Raw genomic sequence first — 25,774 nt, 5'->3', positions numbered from 1 at the left:
TGGACAAAGTTGGGGCAGTGAACTCCAGTAAAGATACTTGTATAGAGCTGTATACAAGTTAGAATTACCTGTCTTAAGGAGACTTTATTCCTGCACAAAGATATTCATAAATGTAAATGTATTAGGTAACATTTGCTTCAAAGTTTATATTTACTGTTTCCCACAGTTGCTTCAAAATTTAAAATTAATCCATTTTCCTTATAATGTATTTTTAAAAAATTAAATGTCCTCTTACATGTTAGGAATACTTCCATCCTAAAGATATTTCAAGGCTAATTTAAAAATTTAAAGACTTGAGTTCTAATTGTATTTGTTTACTCTGAGAAGATTACTAACTTCTTGGTATTATTGCATAATTACATAAGAAATGTGTCAATATAAAAGATTTCTAATAGGGGCTGGAGAGATGACTCAGCGGTTTAAAAGCATTAGCTGTTCTTCTAGACTAGAGGACCTGGGTTCAATTCCCAGCACCCACATGGCAGCTCACAACTATCTATAATTCTAGTTCTAGGGGATCCGAAACCCTCACACAGAGTATATACAGGCAATACACCAGCGTACATTAAATAAATAAATCTTTAAAAAAAAAGATTTCTAATAAACATGGACCTAAAAGAAACAGTTAACTCAGTGTTACGTGCAGAGTGGCCTAGTGTTTCTGTCCCTGTTCTGAGATGTTCATACTTGGAATGAGATTTGATAGCATTGGCTGCCTGGTTAAAAACAGCCTTAGAAACAGGAAGTCCAAATTCACCTAGGTTATGTTGCCTCTTGGCCATGATTAGCAATAGTAGCTTTGACAAAGCAAGATTAGAAGGAAATCTTAGTTTAGGGGATTGCATGGATAAAACTGCACTAGATGGGATTGTCCCAGAACTCAGAACCAGTTTCCCAGTTTAGGTTTTTACCCACCCCTGGTGGTAAATAGAAGCATTGTGCTAATGCTGTGAAGGCTGGTTGACCTTGGTTTATAATGAATGCACAGATACACTCCGTGTTTGTAAAGAAGACCCCCTTGACTCAAATGACATGATTTTAAAGATTTATTTATTATTTTGTATATGTGTCTGAGTGTCTGTATATGCACTGCATGTAGGCAGGCACATGTGTGCAAAACCCAGAGGGTGTGGAGTCTTCTAGAACTGGAGTTGCAGGTAGTTGTGAGATAGATGCCTCATAAGGGTGCTGGAAATGAATCCTGGGTCCTTGGAAGAGTAGCAAGTGTTCTTAACCACTGAGCCATCTCTCCAGCCCCAGACAATGGGGTTTTCAAAGATTGAGCTTTCTAGTTTAGATTCTGGAAGACACCCTAGCATGTGTGCTTGCTTAGTTATATCACTCCAGATAAAATACAGGTAACTCTGTAGCAAAGAATAGGTGAGAAAAAAAATTGTATTTAACTCAGCAGATTCGTTTCATACTTTGCAAGATTTCAGAGGTTTGGTTGGAAGACAGACATAGCAGTGTGCGGGTCATCTCATCTGTGAGCTGAGACTCCCTGATCCTGGGGTCTGCAGACACTGCCAAGTAGTGGAGCGAGAACCAGGGTCTGCTTGTCCCTTTCAGTTTCCTATGTTACAGAGACAAGTGGTCTGGAGGTGTAGCTTAGTTGGTAGAGTGCTTGTGTATCACTCACGAAGCCCTGAGTCCAGTCCCCAGTTCTCCCTGAGCCAGCCCTGTAATCTCGGCACTTGAGAGATGGAAGAAAGAAGATCAGAAATCCAGGATCACCCTCTGCTACATAGGGAGACCAGGCTGGGATATGAATCCCTGTCTGGGGGAACAAAAAGGAGATGAATTTCAGTCTATCAAAAAATATAATGTTATATAGAATCAGCATAAAATGTGAGACATTTTATATTAGTTTTTCATCTAGAGTCCTCAGAATCTCAGCTGGGACCAGGTACATTTCAAGTGCTTGTTAGCGTTAATTGACTTGCTTCTAGGTCGTGGCGAGTCTGGAGTGTGGCTCTCCGCAGGTGAAGCTGTCTCTGGATTAATAACTGACCGTGGAAGGGTTGCCTTTGATCTGAAATTGCTACTAATTTCAGAGGCAATACCTAACGGTGAATGGCGAATGGCGTGTCTGTACCGCAATGGTTTTTGTCCTGGGTGTGTTACATCAGAAGCCTGAGGGAGGATGCAATGAAGGAAGGGGAGCGGGGACATTTTGGGGCTTTCTCCCGCCGTGATGAAGCATGACCAAAGCAGGTTGGAGCGGGAAGGGTTTGTTTCAGTTTACACTTTTACCTCACAGTCCATCCTTGTAAGAAGTCAGGGCAGGAGCTCAAGACAGGAACCTAGAGAGAGGAGTTGAAGCTTAGTTCCTCCTTGGTTACTCAGCCTGCTTTTCATACGACCCATGACGATGACACTGCTTCAAATGTGCTGGCCCTCCCAGTCGACCATTAATCAAAACAATACGCTGCACACTTGCTTCAGACCCAGCTGGTGGCGGCAGTCTCTCAAATCAGATTCCCTCCTCCCAGATAGGTCAGGTTTGTACCAAATTGACAAAAACCAACCCAGCCCAGGGCATGAGCGGTGTAGTACAATCGTGGACTGACTCTGGGGGAAAGCGTGAGGAAGCCATGGGCTATGTTTTCTGTTGTTCTTATACATTAAGGCTACGTTAGCCAGCCATGAAGATGGATGTTTGGAATTCTAGACTAGATGAATGGAACATGATTCCTTCATCTCCACAAGCCCGTAGTATTTAGCTTTGTGTTAACAGGGTGCCTTCAAGGGTCATCCTCTGCATGTTTTAAGGGGGGACCTCCCCCATGGGGGAAAATTCATCCATATTATATTTAAGTAAAACCCAAAGTAAATCTGTTTTTCTAGAAAGATATGTAAAATGATCAGGGGATGTGCTTTTAAAATTAAGAATTTGGGAAGTCATATATATTTTGGTGAGAATGCTTTATAAAGCAAATTCATAAAAATATAAATAAGATAGAATTGGTGGTGAAAGGCAAAGCTCTGCAATTTCAGGATGGCTGTACTATTTAAGTTCATTTGAGACACACATACTAATCTCACTGTATGCTTTTCATTTGCAAGTTCTTTACATGGGGTTTTAATAATTAAAAAAATGAAATCCAGGTCACATGTTGAGGTAGAACACAAATAGGTGTATTGACAGTTATAACTGTATAGGACAGTTAGGCTTAAGGGTAGTGGACACAGTTTCAATGGACATGAGCAGCTCCCCATGCTGGGCTTGGAACATACAAATCCTCAGATTGGGATCCTTCTTAGCATGGTAGCTTTTGGTAATGGTGGTGGTTCTGATTGTGATCTTTTGGCATTTTTGTAAGGAAAGCCATCCTTCATTTGTTTGATAGAACTAGGTAAACATGTAATGGATTTTTACTGGAGAAATGTTGACTTCTAGGCCCTCCGCCATCTGAACAGCCTGGAGCTTAAGTGGAGAAATTCAGAAAAGCAAGCTTGCACGCAGTGTAAGAGTAATATTCCTAACGGACCAGCTTCAGTGAAATGGGCTGTGTTAGGAAACGCTCGCTCATGCCTGTGCTGAAGTTACTCGAGTCTAGGCCAGGTGGCCCCCTGCTGGAAGCATCCTGGAAAGGATCCTCCTTCATCCACGCGACATGTGTTTCCACTCAGAGTCAGCTGGGTACTGCGGCTTTCTGGTCAGTACAGTTCTCAGTGGCTCCTCAAAGCCAGGCAGGGTGCCAGCAATGTAGCTGACCGCAAGCTCGCTTCCAGACAGGGGTGATGGTGTGGGTCCATAGAGTGTCCAGAAGATCTGGGAGGCGTGTTAAAAGGGCTCATGACTTGCTAGTTGCCATCCTTAGGATTTCTGACTCAACAGGCCTGGATGGGTTGTAATTCTACATTTTTAGCAACGTCTAAGCTCAGACTCCAGGCCCTCAACCTGAGTAGTGCCGGTGGTTTAGGCCTATGGTTTCCCAGCTGTGGTTCTGCCCACCAAGGCCATTTGGCAATATCTGTAACACATTTGGTTAGAGATGCTTCTGTTGTCTAGTGCACATAAAATTTCCTGTGATATGTAGCATTGTCCCTGCAGCAAACCATCAACCAACAAATGTCTAATTTTGAGAAATTCTCATTTGGGGCAGTAACAAAAACCCAGACTCTATAATATACTGAAGAATGTCCTGATGGATTGGGGGTTATGGTTATGCAGTTTATAGGCTGTGTCTCCTCCTCCTTTAATCTGGGGTGTCAGTTAGGGACACCTACCCACAGGCAGTCGGACAGGCAGGCCACTTGCTGTTGTAACTGCAGCAAAGCAAGTGAATTTGCAAGGGAGACTGGCTGGGAGAGCGGGGGTGTGGCTTCACAGCTTAAGTGACATTTGACAGCTTCATAAGAAGGGTAGGATTTTGCCAGAGGCATACTAGCCCAGGGGAGTGGGGAAAGCAAAGCAGAGTGGGAATCTGTTGAGTTGGCTACTGTGCCTGGGATTGAATATAGACCAGGGAAGCCAGAGGGGTGCCAGGTGGCGACAGTAGCAAGGCCACTAATGAAAGCCATACTCACAAGGGTTACCCTAAGCCTGAAGGCAACAGCAGGTGTTGGTCCTGGCAGAAAATGGTGCTGCCCATGCTTTTGTGAGCTTCCAAAGGGTTCAGCTAGCTATAGCCTTCATCATCTTAAAGGGTGTCTTAGCCCACACGCAGAGGGCATGAGGTTGAGGTCACCTCTGGCGCACTTCAGGTCCTGGTGATTATTGGCAGGACATGAAAGACTTACATCCTGGGGCTTTGCCAACCAGTCCTTAATAAATGACAAGACTTATATCCCAGTCAGGGTATGCACATGCATGTACACACGTATGTGTGCGCGGGGACACACACACACACACACACACACTGTGCTGGTTTCTGCAGTGAGCACTTTAATGAGAGCCATGGTGTACCTTAGTCAGGGAATGCACATGCATACATGCACGCGTGCGTGCACGCGAACACACACACACACACACTGCCGGTTTCTGCAATGAGCACTTTAATGAGAACCGTGGTGTACCTCAGTCAGGGTATGCACATGCACGTATGCACGCACATACACACACACACACACACACACACACACACACTGTGCTGGTTTCTGCAGTGAGCACTTTAATGAGAACCGTGGTGTACCTTATTCAGGGAACGCACATGCACATATGCATGCGTGCGTGCTCGCACACACACACACACACACACACACACACGCACCCTGTGCTGGTTTCTGCAGTGAGCACTTTAATGAGAGCCGTGGTGTACCTTAGTCAGGGTATGCACATGCACGTATGCACGGCACACACACACACACGCACACACACACTCTGCCGGTTTCTGCAGTGAGCACTTTAATGAGAGCCGTGGTGTACCCTAGAAACTGCTCTCTCTGCTTCACACATTTTGTGCCAGGAGGATTCACCAGCCACTCCCCTCAACTATTGTGTTGGAGCCCCATAGAAATCCCATCGCACTGACCTGAAGAAATGGTGGTTTACATACAGTGTTTTATCAGCTGCCCCTGTGGTTTCCACACTGTGTCAGGTGATTTTTTTTAAATGTTTCATGTTTGATCTGGTTTTTGTAGTTACATACGGCTAAGAACTTGGTTCTACAGTGAAAAGTACGACTTCCTCCCCAACTCTATTTTTTCTTTGCTCACTAATTACAATAGTCAGTTTCTTATGTATATCGAGAGGTATGTTTTGCCATCATGTGGTTTATAGCATAGTGGCAAGTCATTTCCCTATAGGTTTTCCATCTCTCCTGAGATGGGTTCATTACCGTATCTTAATAGATGGGGGGAGTAAGTAGAAGTAGCTTGTAAGGTGCTGTGTGTTGGTAATTAATGTCAGAGAAGTTAGATGTAAAGTCCTTGTGGTGGTACCCAACACGTGGATGATTGGTTCTCCCAAGAAGATGCGGGGACTGAGGGCTTCGGAGAGGGGTCAGGGGTGACGCCTGCTTGTGACACCGAGACTTCTTCAAGCTGTTCAACACAGGTCACTGGATTGTATTTTCTGTTGACCACAGAGGGTGTACACCTGCCTCCTCAGAAATCAGTTTGGCCACTGTCCCTGCCCTCTGGGTTTCTCATCAGTTTTTATGTTGACTTGCTCTTGAATGTTAAGCCCCCATAAGGGTTGCAGCCCAAACATACCCATGACCTTTACCGGTCCAGAGTGCTAGGAAAACAGGTCACCCGTCCGTGGTACTACTCTTCAGTGGTAGAGTCAGGGCCATTGCTCACAGAGAGGAGCAGATTCAGCCCAAGCCCTCTGGTGTACGGAGCCCAGTCCTCATCCCTAACGTGAGGATCTGGGAGATGTGTGGGCATTCCCAACTCCTTTTTTGGGATAGCAGTGGAGACCGCTGAGTCATTCTGCAATCAGGCGGATTGTTTACAGTGTCAGAGTTCTCAGTACCACTTGTTAGAATGGCCCTAGAGTGGTGAGCAAGTAGGGAAGAAGAAACATACTCTATGGGGACTCTGGGTTTTAGCATCTTTGTGGCCAGAGCTTACTTATAATGCTTCTCGATGCCTTAAGATGGGACATGTGTCCTATCTCTAGAGTATTGTCCAGTCAGAGTGTAGAATTGCACATTGGTCCATCAAGGGACCACACTCAGGTTAGTGACTCTGTGAGGTGCATGCTTGGAATTTTACTTGCTGGCAAGATGGAATGTATTATTTCATAACTTATGTGTTTGTCTGTTACTGGCAGGGAACAAGGAGGGAACATACTCTTCTACCTTCTGGGTGTTGCTGAGTATCTTTCTGGGAGCAGTGGCCATGCTGTGCAAAGAGCAAGGAATCACTGTGCTGGTAAGAGGTCAGACACTGATGGGGCCTGTCTTTTGTACACATCTATTCCCTCCAAGAGAGACACCATGAGCATCCCACTCCTGGGGCCTCTTCAGCTTCTGCGTGTCATCACCAAACTATCTTAGTCCTCTCTGGACTAACGATCCTGGCTGCCACAGTGCCAGCATTTCAGATGGGGATTAACTGGTGTTAACAGGTTCTTCTGACCATGACTAGTGAGTGGCGGAATCTGGTCTGTGGAAAGTTCTTAGGGAGAAGGAGTATGGTTCCTCCTTGTGGAGTGGTCCCTCAGAAAAAGATAAAGATATGATCTGAGTTTCCTGAGGCACTCTCATCCTCAGCAGTCCTGTATAGAACAAGGAACTTTGCCAGCAACCAAAACCTTCTAGGCAACCACACCCTTGGCTCTTCTCACCCTAAAGAGACTTGAGTCAACACCCAAGACACCTTGAGCTGATTAAGCCCAGTTCAGGGCTCGTTTTCCTTTTGTGGGTCCAGCAAGCAACCCTTGTTGTGCCCAGCTGTGCCTGCAAGGCAGGCACTATACCACCAAACGGAATCCTTAGTCCCTGGTTTTTTTAACATTGAGCATTCATAGCCCATTTCCACCAAGGACGTTTTTTACACAACCCCATGTATATAATATTGGCATACATGCATTTACTGATAATAAAGCATAATTTATTTTAAAGCAATTCTTTGGTATATCACAATTTTACCATCTATTAATTAAGCAGGGAGTATTTGTATGCTGTGAGGTGGATGTGTTGGTCTAACAAAATCCAACCTAACAAAACACTATTTTGATACTTTAATGCTTTTGAATGATGGTGGGGAAAGATTAAAAGTGTTTATTTTTCATAATTAAACCATTGTGTTTCTATAACAGCAGAGAACTTGGTATGTAAAGGGACTGTAGTTCATGGCATGCAGAAGTCCAGAATCTGACCACAGTGTTTTGGACGGTGTGTGGAGCGCACAGTGCCGAGAATGCATTTTGTGTGTTCAGAACCCGAGCTTCAGTAAAGTTGCACAGTGGACCCTTGGCAAGGGCCCCTACAAACACATTGGATTCATTATGGGTTTTGATTTTGAATTAATTTTGGGTTATTGTGTATTCAGAAACTTTGTGACGTTGCCAGGCCTTTTTGGTTTTGGTTTCTTTTTTTTTTTCGGTTAATTATACAGCCTCACATAGGATCATGACCACAGTTCAAGAAGCCTTGGCCTAGTTACTGTAGTATTTAAAGAGGTGTGTAGAGCAAGGGAGATGACTCAGTGGGTAAGGGTGACTACTACCAAGCTTGGTGATCTGAGTTTGATCCTTGGGACCGACATGGTGGAAGGAGAGGACTGGCTCTTACAAGTTGTCCTCCGACTACACGCATACTGCATGGACTTCATGCCCATCCACGCCCACACAAACTTCTTAGATGGCCTCTTCTCTGCAGTTGTGCCTCATCATACAGTTTACAGTTCTGAGAATTGAAGCTTCCGTTTGTATGGATAGTACGTGTATCATATTCACTGTGTTTATATCATGGGGTGCATTCTACTCTAGTATTCTAACACAAGAAAGGCCATGTTCATAGAGCATATTCTCAGTGGGGGAGAAAACCGGTCATAAATGACACCTCACATGGATGCTGAGTGTTGAGTGTGTTATTCTGTGTCCAGCCTCAACGCTAAAGTAAGCAGGACAGGGCTCCCTAAGCAGGTGGGCACACGTTAAAAAGCCTCCATCCTCCTCCTTCCATATAGTCTTTCATGGCCTTGTATCACACAGGAAAGCTTAGAAACCAAGGGTGTGAGCGAAGAAATGAAAAGTAAAATGTGATAGCTGAGTGGCCGCACAGAAATAGGTTGGGAGAAAAAGAGCAGTCAGAATCTGGGGCTTTGTACAAGTCAGAGCAAAGATTGGTGCTTTTATCAAGCTCTGTCTGCAAGGCAGAGTTTAGCAAGTAAAGGATGTGGCGTAAAGATACTTGAGTCTCGAGCCAGAGACGGCTCAGTGATGGAAAACACGTCTTACAGAAGACTCGGTTGGGTTCAGTTCCCAGCACCTGTGTCTGGCACCTCACAGCTGCCTGCTTTAGACCCAAGGGAGCCTCTGTGGACAGCAGACATGAGAGTGGTACCTATATACACATGTAGGCAAATACTCATACACACAAATAAGTGTGGTGTTGTTTTTATTGGGGGTGGTGGTTTGGTGTTTTGAGACAGGGTTTCTCTGTGTAGCCCTGGCTGTACTGGAACTCACTCTCTGTAGACCAAACTGGCCTTGAACTCAGAGATCCCAAGTGCTGGAATTAAAGGTGTGTACCACCACTGCCTGGCAGGATTTTTTTTTGTTTGTTTGTTTGTTTGGTTTGGTTTTATTTTCAAGGTACTTAAGTCTCCTGAGTTAGGTTCTTTGTTGTTGTTGTTGTTTTAATTTGAAGTTTACTTTAGAAACTAGGCATAGGGACTTAAGCCTATAATCCTAGTCCTCAGGAGACTGGGTTGGAAGGAAGGTTTGTCTGGAACTAGTCTAGGCTGTATAGTGTGAGCTATAGCATGAGTTCCTGCCTTCAGCTGTTTTTCTTAACCTTGTCTCTGTGGGTATTTTTTTTTTTTTTTTTGGTTTTTCGAGACAGGGTTTCTCTGTGGTTTTGGAGCCTGTCCTGGAACTAGCTCTTGTAGACCAGGCTGGTCTCGAACTCACAGAGATCCGCCTGCCTCTGCCTCCCGAGTGCTGGGATTAAAGGCGTGCGCCACCACCGCCCTGCCTCTGTGGGTATTTTAATAAGCGCACTGATTCTTCTGGCAGGCCAGTCCTATGCATCAGAAGTCATTTGGCAACATTCTCACCTGTAGCCAGAGAAGCCAGTAAGACTCCCTTAGCTGTCCTGAGATGCCTGTGGAGATTGCTAGTCCCTCCTGTGGCGGAGGCATCCTAGTGAAGACTGCTGCTCTGAAACCTGATGCTAATACCAAGTGTGGCTCTAGGACCAGTGGCCTGCACAGCCACAGCTGCATCCCAGAGCTGGTTCAGGGTCTCTGCCCCCTCCGCAGTCCTGCTGAGCAGGGATCCCACGTAGCTAGGCCTGCAGCTTGCTCCAGATTTATTCACACATTAGAAGCGCTGATGATCAGGTTGAATTTAAATTAACTGTGAGATTTCGATGCTGCCTTTAACTCGGATGAAGAAGTGAGTGCCAATCTTATGTTTGGCTCAGCCTGATCACATGATTCTGTGACCCCCTCAGCGGCAGTCCCACAGCTCCGGGCAGAGAAGTGAACAGTGTGAGAAGGTAGTAGCAGCAGACGGCGAGTTCCCATGTTCTGGAAAGCAGTCGGAATGGTCTTCTCTGACCCATGATGATTGCATGTCACATGAGTGAACAAAATCAGTATTCTTCGAAATGTTTAACCCGGCAGTGGCCCGTGGAATACATAATTAGTGACTCCTAGCATTTGTGGGAGAGGGTTAAGCAGCAATGTCATCCTTACTCGGAAAACCACAAATTACCACTGACTTCTGATGATTTCTGATCTTCTTTGCCACCAAACCCCATATTAAAAGGAGCCCAGTCCACAAGGGCAGCTTTCACCAGACACACTGTGGATATTCCAACCCCGTTATGCAGATTGGGCGGGGGGTTCCAGTAGATGATACTGCCTTTTGAAGTCATCTACGGAGGAAAGACTAGATCCGAGGCATAAGCAAAGTCTGAATAGCTGTCAAAGCAGCCTGACCATCACGGTGTCGTGGGAGCCATGGGAGTTACCCAGTGGTTTCTCACAAGCCGTTTGTTGTTCACCCAACAGTAGTGAGCAGTCTTGCACAATGTCTGAAGAGACTTGCATGTGCACACATTAGCGTCTCTTATGTGCAGTGTCCAGAGTTGCTCTAGCAGCTGTATCGCAGCCAGAAGGAAGGGGACATACAGAGAAGAGAGTCCCGCTCTTAAACTAAGTGTAATTCCTTTCTTCTCAAGCTCTGTACGCCACCTACGTGACCCGACCCATCCTTGGCGTCTCTCCTCTGTAGGACAGACTTGGGGATAGAATCCAGCTCTGTGCCCAGGGAGCAGAAAACACTACTGGACAATTAGCACTTTCCTTCAGAGAGTGATGTTTGTCTGCCCTGTTCATCAGGCCTCAGTCAGCCAATTGGAGTTTATATACAAGGCTGGTTTAGCGAGATTGATAGCTGATGTTCTCTTTTTATGCCTAGTTATTGCCCAGGTATCTAACCACTCTTATAGACAAGGAGGGAGGAAGCAAAGACTTCTGGGGGGTTTCTCACAAGAGCCCTCAAGTGTATATAAGCTATTCTGAATCTTACCATGTCCCTAAATGTGGGTCATGGACTCATTACTGCCAGGGACTCACTAGGTTATCACTGGTGGAGTCCACACTATGGGTTAGGGTCATCCAAAAGTGCATCTGTTCATCTTAAATACCTGGGAGTTTGTCCATGGTCATCTTCAGATTTCTTGTCTGAGTTAAATAATGAAAATGTGACTATAATTTCTGCCCCATCAGAGCCAGACTCTGCAGACTAACTGAGACTTTGATCCTTAGGGCCTGAATGCTGTGTTTGATATACTGGTGATAGGCAAACTCAACATTCTGGAAACTTTCCAGAAGGTACTACATAAGGACAAGTCATTAGAGGTGAGTTAACATGCTTTTATTTCAAGCCTCGACATGGGAAATGTCAAGTACCAGCAAATCTCAAATGCTGCTTTCCAAGTAGTTCTTGTAATTTGAATTCTAAAGTAGGCAGCTTTAAAGTACTGTGTCAAATGGCTTATGTAGAATAATCATACTTGGGGTTGGTATTTTTATTTATTTTTACAGTGCTGATGATTAAAACCAGGGCCTCTATCATTCTGGGCAAGCACCCTATGATTAGCCTATATCTCCAGCTCTTTTTTTTCTATTTTTTATTTTGAACCAGTCTTACTAAGTTGCCTAGACTAGACTCGATAGCCTCCAGGCAGACCTTATGGACCAAGGTGGCTGCTACATGCCTGTCTCAGTCTCCTAAGTACTTGGGATTGCATGCGATGCTTTAGTTGAAAGTCTTCAACAACAAGAACTTTGTGATGTCCTTTCAGAACATTGGTGTGCTCAGGAATGGAGGCCTCCTCTTCCGAATGGCCCTGCTCACCTTCGGAGGCACTGGCATGCTGTATGTACGCTGGAAAATCATGGGTACAGGTCCACCGGCATTTACTGAGGTGGACAACCCAGCCTCCTTTGCAGACAGCATGTTGGTTAGGGTAAGTATTGAGCCCGGACTACTTTTCGGTTACAGTGGTTCTCATCCTGTGGGTCTCAGCCCCTTCCACAGCGGTCACATAGCAGATATCCTGCATATCAGATGATTTTATTATGATTCATGACAGTAGCAAAATTACAGTTATGAAGTAGCAATGAAAATAATTGTATGGTTGGGGATCTCCACAGTGTGAGGAACTGTATTAAAGGGCCGCAGTGTTAGGAAGGTTGAGTACCACTGGCGTAGATCCTTCATCCTTCCCCATCTTCATCCCTGCCCCCCACCACATTCCCAAGCCCCTAATAAACGGATACATCCTGTGTTACTATGATCAAGATAAAGCCAACTTTTTAATTATACTGTTTGGAAAGATATGTATTGGGTCTTTAGACCGTTATCTTTTTGGGTCCATGAGGAATTAGTTTCAAGAGCCTTCCTCCCCCACCAATTCCAAAAACCCAGGGGTGCTGGAGTCTCTGATAAGCCAAGAGTGTTACATACAGCATAAACCCATCTCCCCTATGCTCAGACTGCCCCCAGCTTCTACACTGTAGCTAACCCAATGCCTGTTCTCTGTCCTTCCGTGATCAGTGAAGCCCTCACTGCTCAGCACATTTAAGCTTTGGATTTTGGAACTTTCCAAAATTTCTTTTTCTTCCAAATATTTTCAGTCTGGTTAAATTCTAGGTTTGTGGAATCTATGGATTCCAGAGAAGATGGGGCCGACCATTATCCCTTTCATGAAAATAAGGAAAGGCGGTTCCCGCTGTGACCATGCCCATCTCATTGATGTGCTTTCTGACCCCGTTTCTGTGGCTTCCAGGGAAACGGTCTTGGCTGAGTGAGGACAAAATGCAGTAACACAACGCCATTGCAGGAGTCTGCAAAATATAGTAACTATTGCAGGAATCTGACAGCATTAAGATGGTTCACTCCAGCTCCCCTGTTTTTCTATAGATCTCAAGCCAGATTCCTAGCCGCACACTTTACAGACCATTTTTAAATTGTTAGGTAGGTGCACTGTGGACACCCGGGCCTTTACGTTGACTGTGCCAGAGGCATTAGGTAATGCTATGTAAATGAGCCCTAACCTGGCCAGAGATACAGCACCTGCATTGCCTGGCCCAGCAGCTTGCTGTATTTTTAAAGTATAAAAATCTGGGTGCATTTAATAAATTACAGACTGCAGTCCTGTGCTCAGAATACAAATGGGCAGCATTTCATTTTTACACAACTGCTCCCTGGAACAGGAGCTTATGAATGCCTCGGAAGTGAAGTTAGGATAAGCATGCTCTTTCATGTTCAGCATCAAGTAAGTGTTTGTTTTTCTTTTGACTGACAGGCCATAAACTATAATTACTACTATTCATTGAATGCCTGGCTGCTGCTGTGTCCCTGGTGGCTGTGTTTTGATTGGTCAATGGGCTGCATCCCCCTCATTAAGTCAGTTGGTGACTGGAGGGTAATTGCTCTAGCGGCACTTTGGCTCTGCCTAATGGGCCTAATATTCCAAGCTCTGTGCTCTGAAGATAGCTGCAAGAGAAGGTAAGAGGCAACATGGCATTTTAACTTACACCCAGAAGCATTGTGCTGGATCCAGTGCCCACCACTTCTAACTGTTCTGTACACTGGATGTCTAAGGGCATTTGTTTGAATACAACAAGGTGGGACTCTGTGAGAGCCTTCAGCTGGTAGGGAAGTTGGAGGAGCCGAAGCAGTAGATATGACTGCCACGTGCCCCCCCCCCCAACACACACTCCTAAGTAGCACTTGGAGATCTCGCAGTAGGAGGTGTAGTATAATTTATGGTCAGAACGGAGAATATAATTGGCATGTGTTGGGTCCGTTATTTCACAGTTCTCCTTCAAAGACCCTTGCAAATCCTGTGCTCATCTATTCTGTTGTCGGGCACAAAATAAGTTGCTGCCCCAAAGAGATACTAGACTTCAACAGAAAAAAAAAGATCTTTCGGATCTTTTGCCAAGGGTTATTGAGGAAATAATTGGAGAAAACAAACATGTTCCATGTAAATGAAAACTGTTTGAGATGATTTCCATGAAGCCTAAGTGCACGTGATATTAAAGGAGTAATTTCTCCAAATGGAAGGAACGTTTTCTGCTCGTGGTGTGCCCAAAACTTTAGTCCCAGTCAGTGAAACAAAATACTGTAAGTCATGGAAGAAGTCACCAAATGTGATCCCATTTCTTCATTTATACCTTTGCGTATTGTGAAACAGAGAGACAGAGAATGGTCTGCAGATAGATGCTAGGTATGTTTCACGGAATCCTGTGTTAGTGCTTTCTTGGTTGTAACATAGTAACAAGAAAAAAATGATACTTGTTTCTTTCAAAGTTTAATCTATTTCTGTATTGTTCTGGTTGGTGAGGGAGTCACACTGAAAATTACATGATTTATTGGGGATTCGTGTTCACTAATCAAGGAATAGATTAAATGTAATCTTTCTGACTTTATTGATACAAACATGATGTGGATGTTTTCCCCATATTCTGGCTGCTGAGGACCTTTCTCTGAGCTGTCAGCTAACTCCCTCTACTGATGCTTTTTTCCTTGCTAATGTCTTTTCTAAATTGATGACGAGAAGCCAAGAACAGTATTGTTAATATGTCAAGTAAGGAACTTTCCGTGAGAAGTCTGAAACCAGCTGTTTATATAAATACTTTTCCTCTTCCAGAATCCTTACTCTGGGTCTGGGGTTTCTTGTGATTCCCTTCCTTCCTGCAAGCAACTTGTTTTTCCGAGTGGGCTTCGTGGTTGCAGAGCGTGTCCTCTACCTCCCCAGCGCTGGGTATTGCATGCTGCTGACCTTTGGATTTGGAGCCCTAAGCAGACACACTAAGAGAAAGGTAACATGGGGCTGGGGAGACGATTCCGTGGGTAAGGAGTTCAAACCACAGTTGATGTAAAATGCCTGGCATTGCTCTGCATGCTTGTAACCCTAAGCTTAAGAGCTTTAAGCCCGGCAGATCCTGGAAACTCATTGTCCAGCCAGCCTAGCAGAAATAGCCAGCTTTTGGTTCCGTGAGTGACCCTGCCTTGAAGAAGTAAGGTGAAGGAAGACCCCTGATAGCCTCTTGTGGCCTCTGCATGGGCACAGGTGGATGCTCACAGCTGCATCCCCGCATATGTCCACACCCCGCATATGTCCAAACCAAAAGGAAAAGAAAAATAGACCAACCCAGAATGCTGCCACCAGGAAACGCAACCTCCGCATGTGGCTTACTAATGGCATCTGCCTACTCTGTTCAGAAACTAGTTGCTGCTGTCATCCTGGGCATCCTGCTTATCAACGCCCTGAGATGTGTGGTCCGCAGTGGCGAGTGGCGGAGCGAGGACCGGCTCTTTCGGAGTGCCCTGTCTGTGTGTCCCCTCAATGCTAAGGTACCTTGCCCGCCAGGTTCCTCTTCACAGCAGAGTAAGAGGGTTCACCGTGGAGCAGGCACTACTGTTAACCATCATTAGATAGTTGGGAGGGGGGTATTTTTTTTTCAATGAGTTTATTATGATTCATTGTACTCAGCTAAAAGAAATTATTATATTCAAAAGGAATCATTAAAACCACACAGTATCAATAGATTGATTTAAAGTGGTGCCCATCCTCCAGCCAGCTCACTGTGAGGAGGCTGGGAGTGGGAGGATGTCTCATCATCAGGCTAGGGCTGCCGACAGCTCCCACCCTAATCATTCAGAGCAAACCTTTCAGAATCTGCACTCGCTACAGTGTGAGGGTGGCAGTACCTCTGCATAGGCTTGGAAGTTTAAAGTGGACGGGCGCACCCCGGTGCACATCACCCCATTCTCTGCTTGGTGATGCCTCTTGGCGGATTAAATAAGATTGGATGTATGTGCTTTTTTTTTTTTTTAATTGGCAGTGTTTTTGTTGGAGAGACCTAGAGGGGATTTATCTCACTTGTATTTTTGGTTAAATCTAAGCTTTCTACTTATCCAGCTGTGCAAACTCTGTGTTTCTTTTCTTTTATTATTATTATTAATTTGTAAGGAATAATGCCTGCCTGGTAGGTTTCTTGTGGGAGTGGAGTGAGCAATGACACCATACACAGTGGTCAGCACATAGCAGGTACTCTGGAAATGTTAGCTTTTTAGATTTCATGTTCATTTGGCTTCTTGGAACAGTAATAAGACAATTCCATTTGCTGAAGTTGGACCAAGACTTTAGGGTAGAAATTCTCCTGTTAGCCGGGCGGTAGTGGCGCACGCCTTTAATCCCAGCACTTGGGAGGCAGAGACAGGCGGATCTCTGTGAGTTCAAGACCAGCCTGGTCTACAAGAGCTAGTTCCAGGACAGGCTCCAAAACCACAGAGAAACCCTGTCTCGAAAAACCAAAAAAAAAAAGAAATTCTCCTGTTAGATTATTGTGTCTTAGCTCATTTGGTGGGAATTGCCTGGAATGTGTGAATGGATTCTGAATGGGGGGTGTTTTCTCAAGTTCTCCCGTCTACATTCTATATTAAGGAAGGCAGGGATTTCAGACAAAGTTCTATAAATAAAACTAAGGAGCACTTCATATCTCACTGTGACCACAAGGTGAAGGCCAGTCTATAAGAGCTGGGACTCTGTGCTTTCCTTTTCCTTCCTTCCTTCCTTCCCTCCCTCCCTCCCTCCCTCCCTCCCTCCCTCCCTCTCTTCCTTCCTTCCTTCCTTCCTTTCTTCTTTTTTTTTGTCACTCATTTTATAGTTCAGAGTCTTAGAAAAAGTGATTTACTTCCAGCTTTTATCCTTGTTTTGCTGAGCAATCACTATCTTTTGTAAATGAACCTTTAGTAGCAGTTGAATTTCATAGATGTAAGATTCCCTTTGCATTTTCTTCCCTGCATAGACAGCAGTAATTGTGCGTACTGTTTATATAGTTCCTCGCTGTGCGGAACTCCAGTCTCTGCACAGGGCCTTATAATTAATCCCATTGTCCTCCTGCTAAGGACTTTGATAGAGGCCATTCCTTTCTTTATTTTCCCAGATGGGAGAAACTGAGGCACAGAAAGGGGTAGCTGGTACTATGCTGGGTAGAGATCCAGCATCGTGTTTTGCTGTGCCCAGGTGACCACCGTGGTAAACAGGGGACGTGGGATGCATTTGCTGTCTTGGCCTGAAAATCTTCTCAGTGTGTGAATTCAGCAATAATAGGCTGGAAGACAGAGAGTGCACACACACGGGCATTACATGGTCATGAGTATGTGTGTTTCTCGTTTTAACTAGGCTGTGCAGAAAGACCTCAGCTTCAAGCCAGCACTATGATACTCTTTTCTAGAGCTTTTCTCCATGTCATTTGATGGAAGCAAGATAAAGTTTCTGTTCCTTTATATGCTGAAGTGTCTAATTGTCTTCCTTTTTTTTTTTCCCAAAAAGCTATGTTAATCTCAGGGAAGAATGCTCTGGAAGTCGTTATATCCTTTCGATCCTTTTCCAGGGGATTCGTTTTCTGCTCTGGTCTCCACTTGATAGCCTCTCAGTATTAAGTAAGCGCTTGGCGCTTGGCACCTGGCTGTTTTTCAGACCCAGATTTATAAACTGAGACTTGCTTTTTTTTTTTTTTACTTTGAAAGATTGAGATATCAGTACAGGTAGTGCTGGTCCCTGGCCTGCATTGAAATTACCCACAGTGCCTTGCATGTGGTAAGTGCCTAATATTAGTTATTGAATTGGGCCAAATGGAAATTGTGTGTTCATCAAGCCTACCGTGTGTGAGATTCCAAGTACTGAGTTTATTGGCAGTCATTTTAGTTTTTAAGACTTAAACATATGTTGCATTTAATATCACCCCCATGATACAGCTCTAAATTATTTTAACAATGAAAGGACCATATACCACCCCAAAGGAATTTCCTTAAAGATGATTACTGAATTTTTTTGTGTGTGTTTAAACATTTTAGGCTTAGCAATTTTCAACATCGGCAGAATATTTGAAACAACCAGTTTCCAAAGCAACGGTATTAAAAGTGCCTTTCATAGTGGGTGCTGTTACTTTTCCCCCGTGTGTTTGTCATGTGGTGGCGATGACTGTTTTAATCTGGCTTTGTTGCCTCAGCATATGAGGTAGAAAGACTGGAGGGAAAGTTGGACAAAGGTCCTCTTGCAGTCTTTATATGCCACAGTAATGAAAATCTCTCATTTTTAAACACTATCAGCAGTAGCCTGGTCGTCGGGTCTGTTTTCTGTGTTCTTTGACCCGATCTAGGCAGCTGTTTTCACAGAATTCCCTGTTGAATCCATAGACGGAGAATGTCTTCTTCATTTTGGGCTGCCTTCTAGGCCTGAATCAGATTTCTACTCATTCTGTTTAAATAACTGCTATCCAGCTTTTCCCAGTGGCCTGTCCTCGCTCCTGGGATTCTGGCCTGGCATTCTAAGTGCCTGGCAGAACCCTGGCCGTGCTGCAGAGGGCAGCTGAACTCTTCTGGAGGGCTGCTCGTGGAGAGAACAAAGGAAGGCAGCAGGAGCTGTAGGTAGAAGAGGCCAGAGCCGTACTGACATCTGAGTAGAGGCTGTATTTGTGTCCTGGTGACCAGGGGGACGTTCCTCTCGCTTTCTGTTCTTTTGTGCATGGAATGGGATGGGACAAATACCGTGGCCTGCTCTGGCAGTGGTGCATACAGAACTGCTTCTGAGCTGCAATGTAAGAGTGAAAATACCTATGAGTGGACAGTACTGTGGTCCTGGAAGTCTCTGGCGTGTGTGTGTGTGTGTAGGAAAGTGTCCTGAGTTATCATTAGGGATAGCCCCCACCCTTTAGACTTCACAACTTCTCTCTTAAACTGAGTAACACACATTTCTGTACTAAAAACGGGTATTCTGTAATAGGGAAGCAGGAAGGCAGGGCTTACATCAGGGTAGAGGAGATACCTGGAGACAGGGAAGTTGGTAGTGTATAAACAGCAGCAGAAAGGTATCTGGTTACTGATAAACACCAAAGACACAAGCCAGTCTGGAAGAGCTCCTCTCTCAGACTTGGACTTCAGAACTAAGACTACCAGTGCTGTGCGGGACCGGATTGGTGGCCTTTTGTCGTGACAGCCCAAAGGCACTGACCTGGTTGCTCCAAGCAGTGCCTCAAACACCTGCTGTTACCTGGCTGCTCATGGCCGACCAGAAGTCCTGCCCTCAGTACTCCAGCAGCGCTGAGCCTCCTGTCCCAACACTAGCTTCCGCTCATCCCTGCACCCTGTCTGGACTGGCTCTTCTTCCCAGGGCATCCTCCATGGCAAACCCTCCCTAGTAGCTAGGTTCAGATCCCAGCCAGGACATAACCTTGCCTGCACAGCCCAACCTTGCCTGCACAGTCCCTGCAGTCTGTGCAGCGACACAGGAACTGAGGTGGTTTAGTTATTAGCTAGGAGTGATGTGCCCAGGACTTTGGCTTTTGCCTCTGTGCTGTGCCCAGCTGCTAGTACAGCGCCTTTCTCAGTCACCATCAGTCACTGCCTGAAGGATGCGGGATCGTGGATGTCATTTGATACCTTCTTAGTTTAGGCTGCCATAGAGAACTCTCTGGGCTGGGGTTTAAATAGTAGATATTTACTCTCAACATTGTGGAGGCTAGGGAACGCACAGTGAAGGCACCTGTGGATAGCAGTGGCCTGGGAAAGACCTTCTTCTAATTCAGGGATGGCCATCTTTTCAGTGAGACCCTAACATAGTAAAGAAAGTGAGAGGGATACCTCTGTGGCCTCATCACCTTCCAAAGTCCCCACCTTCTAACTCCTTAGGGTAGGAGTTAGTTTGCCATTGTATTAATTTGAGGATGGGGAACAAAAACATCCCACTCATGGTGCAGGGAGAAAAATGCTTGCAGATGCTACCAGAAGAATATGCCGGACAGAAAGGGCCAGATTTAGAGAAAGCGACAGCTATTACTTCTGTCGCAGGTCTGTAGGTGACTGACCTGGGATCTCACTCTAAGGTTTGTAAGAGAGGAGGACATGGGGCTTTCCGGACAGCATTGTTTTGTGACTTTCTGGTTTTCTCTGGGGGTGATGTAGACATTTTCCTTCCTGTCGTATTTACAGCTGTCTGCTTGTTGCCCCCTGGCTCATAGTCGTAAGCCTGTAACCCCCCCCCCCCATAGGGCCTTTTGGTTCTGGAGAGTGGTTTTGTTGTTGTTGTTTTGTTTTTGTTTTTTGTTTTTTGTTTTGTTTTTCGAGATAGGGTCTCTCTGTAGCTTTGGAGCCTGTCCTGGAACTAGCTCTTGTAGACCAGGCTGGCCTTGAACTCACAAAGATCCACCTGTCTCTGCCTCCCGAGTGCTGGGATTAAAGGCATGCGCCACCACCGCCCGGCATTTTGTTTTGTTTTAAATCTCTGACAAAGCTGTGTGCTGATAGCCAAATGTCACCTGTGCTTTCAGGTTCACTACAACATTGGCAAAAACCTGGCTGATCAAGGCAACCAAACAGCAGCCATCAGATACTACCGGGAAGCAGTCAGGTACACCCGTGTATGCATGCAGCCTTGCTCTCCAAGATACCGGCTCTTCCCCCAAAGACTCTTCCATCTTCGCTGGCTTCTGAGCGTTGGGAGAAAACAGTGGAGTGGTAACAGTCTGTTTGGCTTTTCTCTCCATTTCCAGATTAAACCCCAAGTACGTTCATGCCATGAATAACCTCGGGAATATCTTAAAAGAAAGGAATGAGCTACAGGAAGCCGAGGAGCTGCTGTCATTGGCTGTCCAAATACAGTAAGCATTTTTTTTTTCTTAGGTTTCTGCCAAGGACAAAGAATGGATCTCTGGTTTGGGCAGTCCTCTAATCTTCTCTTTTTCTTGTTCATCTTTTGTTTTTTTTGTTTTTGTTTTGTTTTGTTTTGTTTTAAAAATTTGCTTTTCCAGGCCAGACTTTGCAGCCGCGTGGATGAATTTGGGCATAGTTCAGAATAGCCTGAAACGGTTCGAGGCGGCAGAGCAAAGTTACCGGACAGCAATTAAACACAGGAGGAAATATCCAGACTGCTACTACAACCTTGGGCGGCTGGTAAGGGCAGGCAGGCTGCCTCAGTTTCCCATCACCTAAAACAGAACCCTCCACATTAGAAAAGCCCTCTCTCTGTGTTTATCTCATTTGAAAGTAGCAATTCGATTTCCTTGCATATACTGCTGAAGTTCTAACTAATGAGACTTACAAACCGAATGAGTCTAACTTATAAAATCACAAAGGCAATGGATTAAATGAAAATTCTGTGCATCCTATCTGCCCTGGAAAGTGTACTCCAAGTGCCACTTCCTGATAAATATTGTATTGTTTTGTTTTGTTTTTAAAACATGGACTGACTAGAAACTAGGACTTAAAAAACAAGCCTGTAACTGATTTCTGAGCTTCCTTGTTCTCTTTCCCCAAGGGAGCAGATTTCTTCTTTTGCAAGGGGATGTTCTCCCCAAAAACAGTGCTTCAGGAGTTAGCTTATCTGAAAGGGCCTTGAAGTTACTGAATGGAAATAGAAGGCAACATGTTTGAACTAACCTATATTCCTAGTCACTGACGGAATATTTTAGACTATCTGAATATTTAAGCAATTTAAGGCAATCGCTCTTAATTTTCTTGACAAAGAAAATTATGAGCCAGTTCTTTAAACAGGTGTCATTAGATTTACTAGGTGAAAATTGATAAGGGAAATACTTTTGGTCCATCTGAACTGAACTGGACGGTATACAGAGTATTGAGACATCTGAGAAAACAAAAGTGTACAGCTTCACAAGTAGGTAGCATCCACAGGTTCTTAAAGAAATAAGATAAAAGAAAAGAAGAAAAAGGCTTGTTTATCCTCATTTGAAATACCTGAAGCATTGTCATTTGATGCGGTCTTTGTGTAAAAACCAGTAGTTCCCCCATATTAATCATCCAGATAACCACCTCATCTCATAATTGATAATCCAGAGGTTCCATATAACATTTGTATTTTCCTTAAGAGATAATAAATATCCTCCTTCCTCTGGGAAGCATCCCTCTCTGAACGCTGAACTTTGACCTAAAGACAGTGTCAAAGCGGAAGGGAGACCCAGAAAACATTGGATCTTTGGGTTTTTTAATAGGAAGAATAGGCTTCCATTTTTACTGTGATATAAATAACTGTGGCCTTCAGTGTGTTTGTCTCTGGAATGGTATGCCATGATTTTGGAAACTGCACAGGTAGAATGGACAGACCCAGGGCAGTGAGCAGTAGGACTGACCTCGGGATGGATGGAGAGGGTCCCTGCAGGAGTCACACAGGGAAGCAAACCTGGGGAAGAGATGAAAATGAAAACCCCATGCAGACTGACTTCGTCAGCCTGGACCAGACTTCCAGGAGTCAGATGCCAGGTGGTTTGTTGTCAGCATATTTAAAACACAGCAAAATTTGGGAAACGGTTTCCAGGCAACAATCAGTCCAGTTCCAGGTGCACAGTAAAGTTTAAAGTGTGACTATATAGAGTCTCCTTTACAAAGTACTTGTGACCTTGAGGGTGGGTTCCTTAGCTGAAGTGTGGTCTCTGAGCCGCCTAGAGGTGAGCAGGCCATGAAGTACAAGTGACGTCTCCTCTAAGGATGGGTGGTGGTCTAGGGAGGGAAGAGTCTGGGATAATCATTCTGGGGCATTTGGGTGAGATCTGCTTCTGTAGCAAAAGGTCAGTGAGGCCTGCTTCCACAGATAGCAAAGCGGTCACCAGGTCATTAACAAAATCCACTCCCAGCCTTCTGCGTAGGAAAACTGGTGTTTTATCTCCTCCCTTGAGAAGAGGCCCCTCCCTGTGTGTTACATTCCTGGTTTCCCTAGTGATCTGTGGGCACAAGGACCTCTGTTTCTCCAACACTAGACAGGTCACTTTCAGTGAGCAGATAATGCTTGTATTATAAGTTTTAGGATGATGTGGCTTACGTGGTTTTATTTAAAAAAAACAAAACAAAACACTAAACTTGTTTTAGTTGTTAAGTAAGTACAATAGGAAGACACCATCTCTAGAAGTCCAGAAGTCAAAAAGAGGAGATACTTCCTCCAGGGCACTGTACAGGGGTGACAGCCACCCCTGTACATCAGGAGACATTTGAACAAAGGTTGAGCCAGCTTGATGTTCTCTTGTCCTCATCAGCTGTCTCCAGGACTACTGGGCCCTGTGAGCATTCACATTTCCAAACGCATGCCTTCTAATGGTACAAACGTCTATGCTGAAGAAGTCTTAAAGCTCCTCTAGGATATGCAGGGGAGGAGGACACTTGACCAAAATCTCAGTCCTGTGCAAAGCAGGTCAAGTCCTCAAGAGTTTCCCCTCTTAGAGAGGTAGTTCCTATCAGGATATTGCTTGCAAAGCAAGTGTGTCTACCTGAAGCGTCCACATTAAAGCTCTGGTCTACAGTTATCGCTTCCTCCCCACTCACTCCCTGTTGCTGCTCTTCCTTAGACTCTGGAAAACAGGATTTTATGCTAAATGAGTCCCCGCAGAAGTAAAACAAAGAACACAGAACATAAAGTACAAACATGGATGGCGAGTTCTAGCCTTGCCCTTCACAGGCTTTCGCTGGGGTGATCAGTCATAGCCCCGAAACAAGTGATACCTTGGTATTGTTTGCCTGTTGTGCTGTCCTGAAGTGGCGTTGCTGTGGGGCCTGTTGTCTAAGCCCCATGGTGCTCTCCATTGTGGTTCAATTACCCAGCCCTTGCTCTTGACAGCTTAAAAGCATTAAGCTTAATCTTTAACAGCTCAGCCAGCCCATTTATATATCCGCAAATGAGAGGAACTTAATAACTTCAGGGTGTCTGTTTTAGAAGCTGTTTTTATAACGGGAGACAGATACTTGCTTTGATTTGTGGACGCTGGTAAGAAGAGGACACAGTGCAGTTATAGAGGAACTAGGAAGTGCCTGGTTATTTGGGGCATGGTGCTGATGCTTGAGGTGGTGGTGATGGAAGAAGGCTGGGGGCTCTTCTCTGTGCAGTTTTCTGTCAGTCATGGACTTTAGAAAAGAGAAAACATGCCAAGTGTTTTAAACCAGGACGCCTTAGCAGAAGGGCATGGTCAGACAGTGGTGGGAAGAATAAAAATGGAAATATAATGATGCAGAGGAAACCCATAGGTTTGGGGGAGCATGTGGGTGAGAACTGAATTCAGGGGATGCTGCTATGTGGAGGAAAGACTGCTGCTTCCGGGCCTGGGACAGTGGAGGAGAGGAGACGGTGGGAGGAGGAGAAGGGCAGGATGAGAGATGGATGAAAAGCATAGTTCTCTGTCCTTGTCCTTCTGAGGCTGGCAAAACTGTCAAAGAATTAGGTGGTAAAGGGCCCAGAGCAGAGTATGGGGCGCATGAAGGACACCTCCACTCCCTGTTGAGTATTAAGCCACCGTGTTTCTCTATTTTATTTATTTATTTATCTATGTGTCTTTTTCATCATTTATCTTGATCCCATTCATTTTCCTGTTCCTTCACGGCCACTCTGCACCCCCCCCCAATAAAACAAAATTTAAGAGGAAAAAAAAAAGAAAAAAATTAAAAGGGGGAAAATTAAAAATCTTGTCACGGAAGCTGCAGTGTGACACAGTGAGTCACACAGTAAACCCCTTTGTCCGTATATCTATGCTTGCTAATGTTCATTGCTTTGAGGCCTCTGGTTTCTACTACACCGTAGATGCTGGGCCCTCGTCCTGTTGTTTCCCTAGGTTGTGGAGATCCTGCCGCTTTGGGTCTGCGGGTCAGGCCTCTACATGTGTCAGCAGATCATAGATGGGTGGATGTTGGGGCAGGACAAATCATAACCCTGGATCTGGACTTGGGCAGCTGTAAGGTTGGTCTGCCTGCCAGTTCTCCCCTGTATTCACCACCAGGGTGAGCTCTCCAGCATTGCCCCCTGGCTAAATCACCCTTGCAGCTGTGAGTGGGGGGTGGGACCAATTGTGTGTGTATAAAGGGAGAGTAGCTAAGGGAACAAAATGAAAACCTGTTACCTGATGCAGCCTTCAACAAGCAGTAATAACAGTCAGAGTGATGGTGGGAATAAGTTGGAAACAGGAGGACTGGTGTTGTATGAGGGATTTACGGAATCACCTCCGATTCTGTCTGGTGACTCACGTATGTATTACACACTGCAGAGAACTGACTTGACACACCCAATGCAAAGACCGTGTTTAATGTTTAGTATATTTAAACCGCCCTATTTATTTGAATCTTATGCCATTTTCTAATGGTTTTAAAGGATGAAATATTGCAGCCTGATATTCCGAGCCTCATAAGAAATTTGAGAAATTCTGACATCTTTAACAAAAAAAGAGATATTTGTAAATGTTTTCATAATTCATTAACCTTTCGTCGCCTGGTTGTTGCGTGGGCCATAGAACAAGTCAGAATATTTCTGTTGTGGGACCTGAGCTGCCATAGATTTCTGTCATCTGAACTTGGGCAGAGTTCCTGGGAAGGCATACATCTAAATGAGATGTACTCGGGCCCCCCCCCTCCACCCCGTGCAGGTGCTCACAGGTGCAAAGACAGTTCTCTTCTTCCCAAACAGGCAAAGTGGATCCAAACTGCTGAGGAAGTTTACCTTTTTTTTTGGGGGGGGGGGGGGTTCGAGACAGGGTTTCTCTGTGGTTTTGGAGCCTGTCCTGGAACTAGCTCTTGTAGACCAGGCTGGTCTCGAACTCACAGAGATCCGCCTGCCTCTGCCTCCCAAGTGCTGAATTAAAG

The 25,774-nt window shown here is 45.0% G+C and overlaps 1 protein-coding gene across 3 annotated transcripts in view; it reads left to right on the top strand.

Annotated features, from left to right (window-relative positions):
* Positions 1-25,774, top strand: part of Tmtc4 (transmembrane O-mannosyltransferase targeting cadherins 4) — a 59,121-nt gene that overhangs the window by 21,705 nt on the left and 11,642 nt on the right. For all 3 annotated transcript variants that reach the window (XM_041676529.1, XM_041676514.1, XM_041676521.1), the window contains exons 6-14: positions 6,725-6,825; positions 11,398-11,490; positions 11,937-12,101; positions 13,443-13,645; positions 14,793-14,964; positions 15,368-15,499; positions 20,479-20,558; positions 20,701-20,808; positions 20,959-21,100. In XM_041676529.1, the coding sequence (XP_041532463.1) occupies positions 6,725-6,825; positions 11,398-11,490; positions 11,937-12,101; positions 13,443-13,645; positions 14,793-14,964; positions 15,368-15,499; positions 20,479-20,558; positions 20,701-20,808; positions 20,959-21,100 (1,196 nt within the window). The remainder of the gene's footprint in view (positions 1-6,724; positions 6,826-11,397; positions 11,491-11,936; positions 12,102-13,442; positions 13,646-14,792; positions 14,965-15,367; positions 15,500-20,478; positions 20,559-20,700; positions 20,809-20,958; positions 21,101-25,774) is intronic.

The sequence above is a fragment of the Microtus oregoni genome, unplaced genomic scaffold (genome assembly GCF_018167655.1).
Source record: "Microtus oregoni isolate MIOR12 unplaced genomic scaffold, Mior012 000001F_ref0000356, whole genome shotgun sequence".
Taxonomy (NCBI): Eukaryota; Metazoa; Chordata; class Mammalia; order Rodentia; family Cricetidae; genus Microtus; species Microtus oregoni.
Note: the sequence above shows the minus strand (reverse complement) of the source record. Positions and strands in the feature narration are given on the sequence as shown.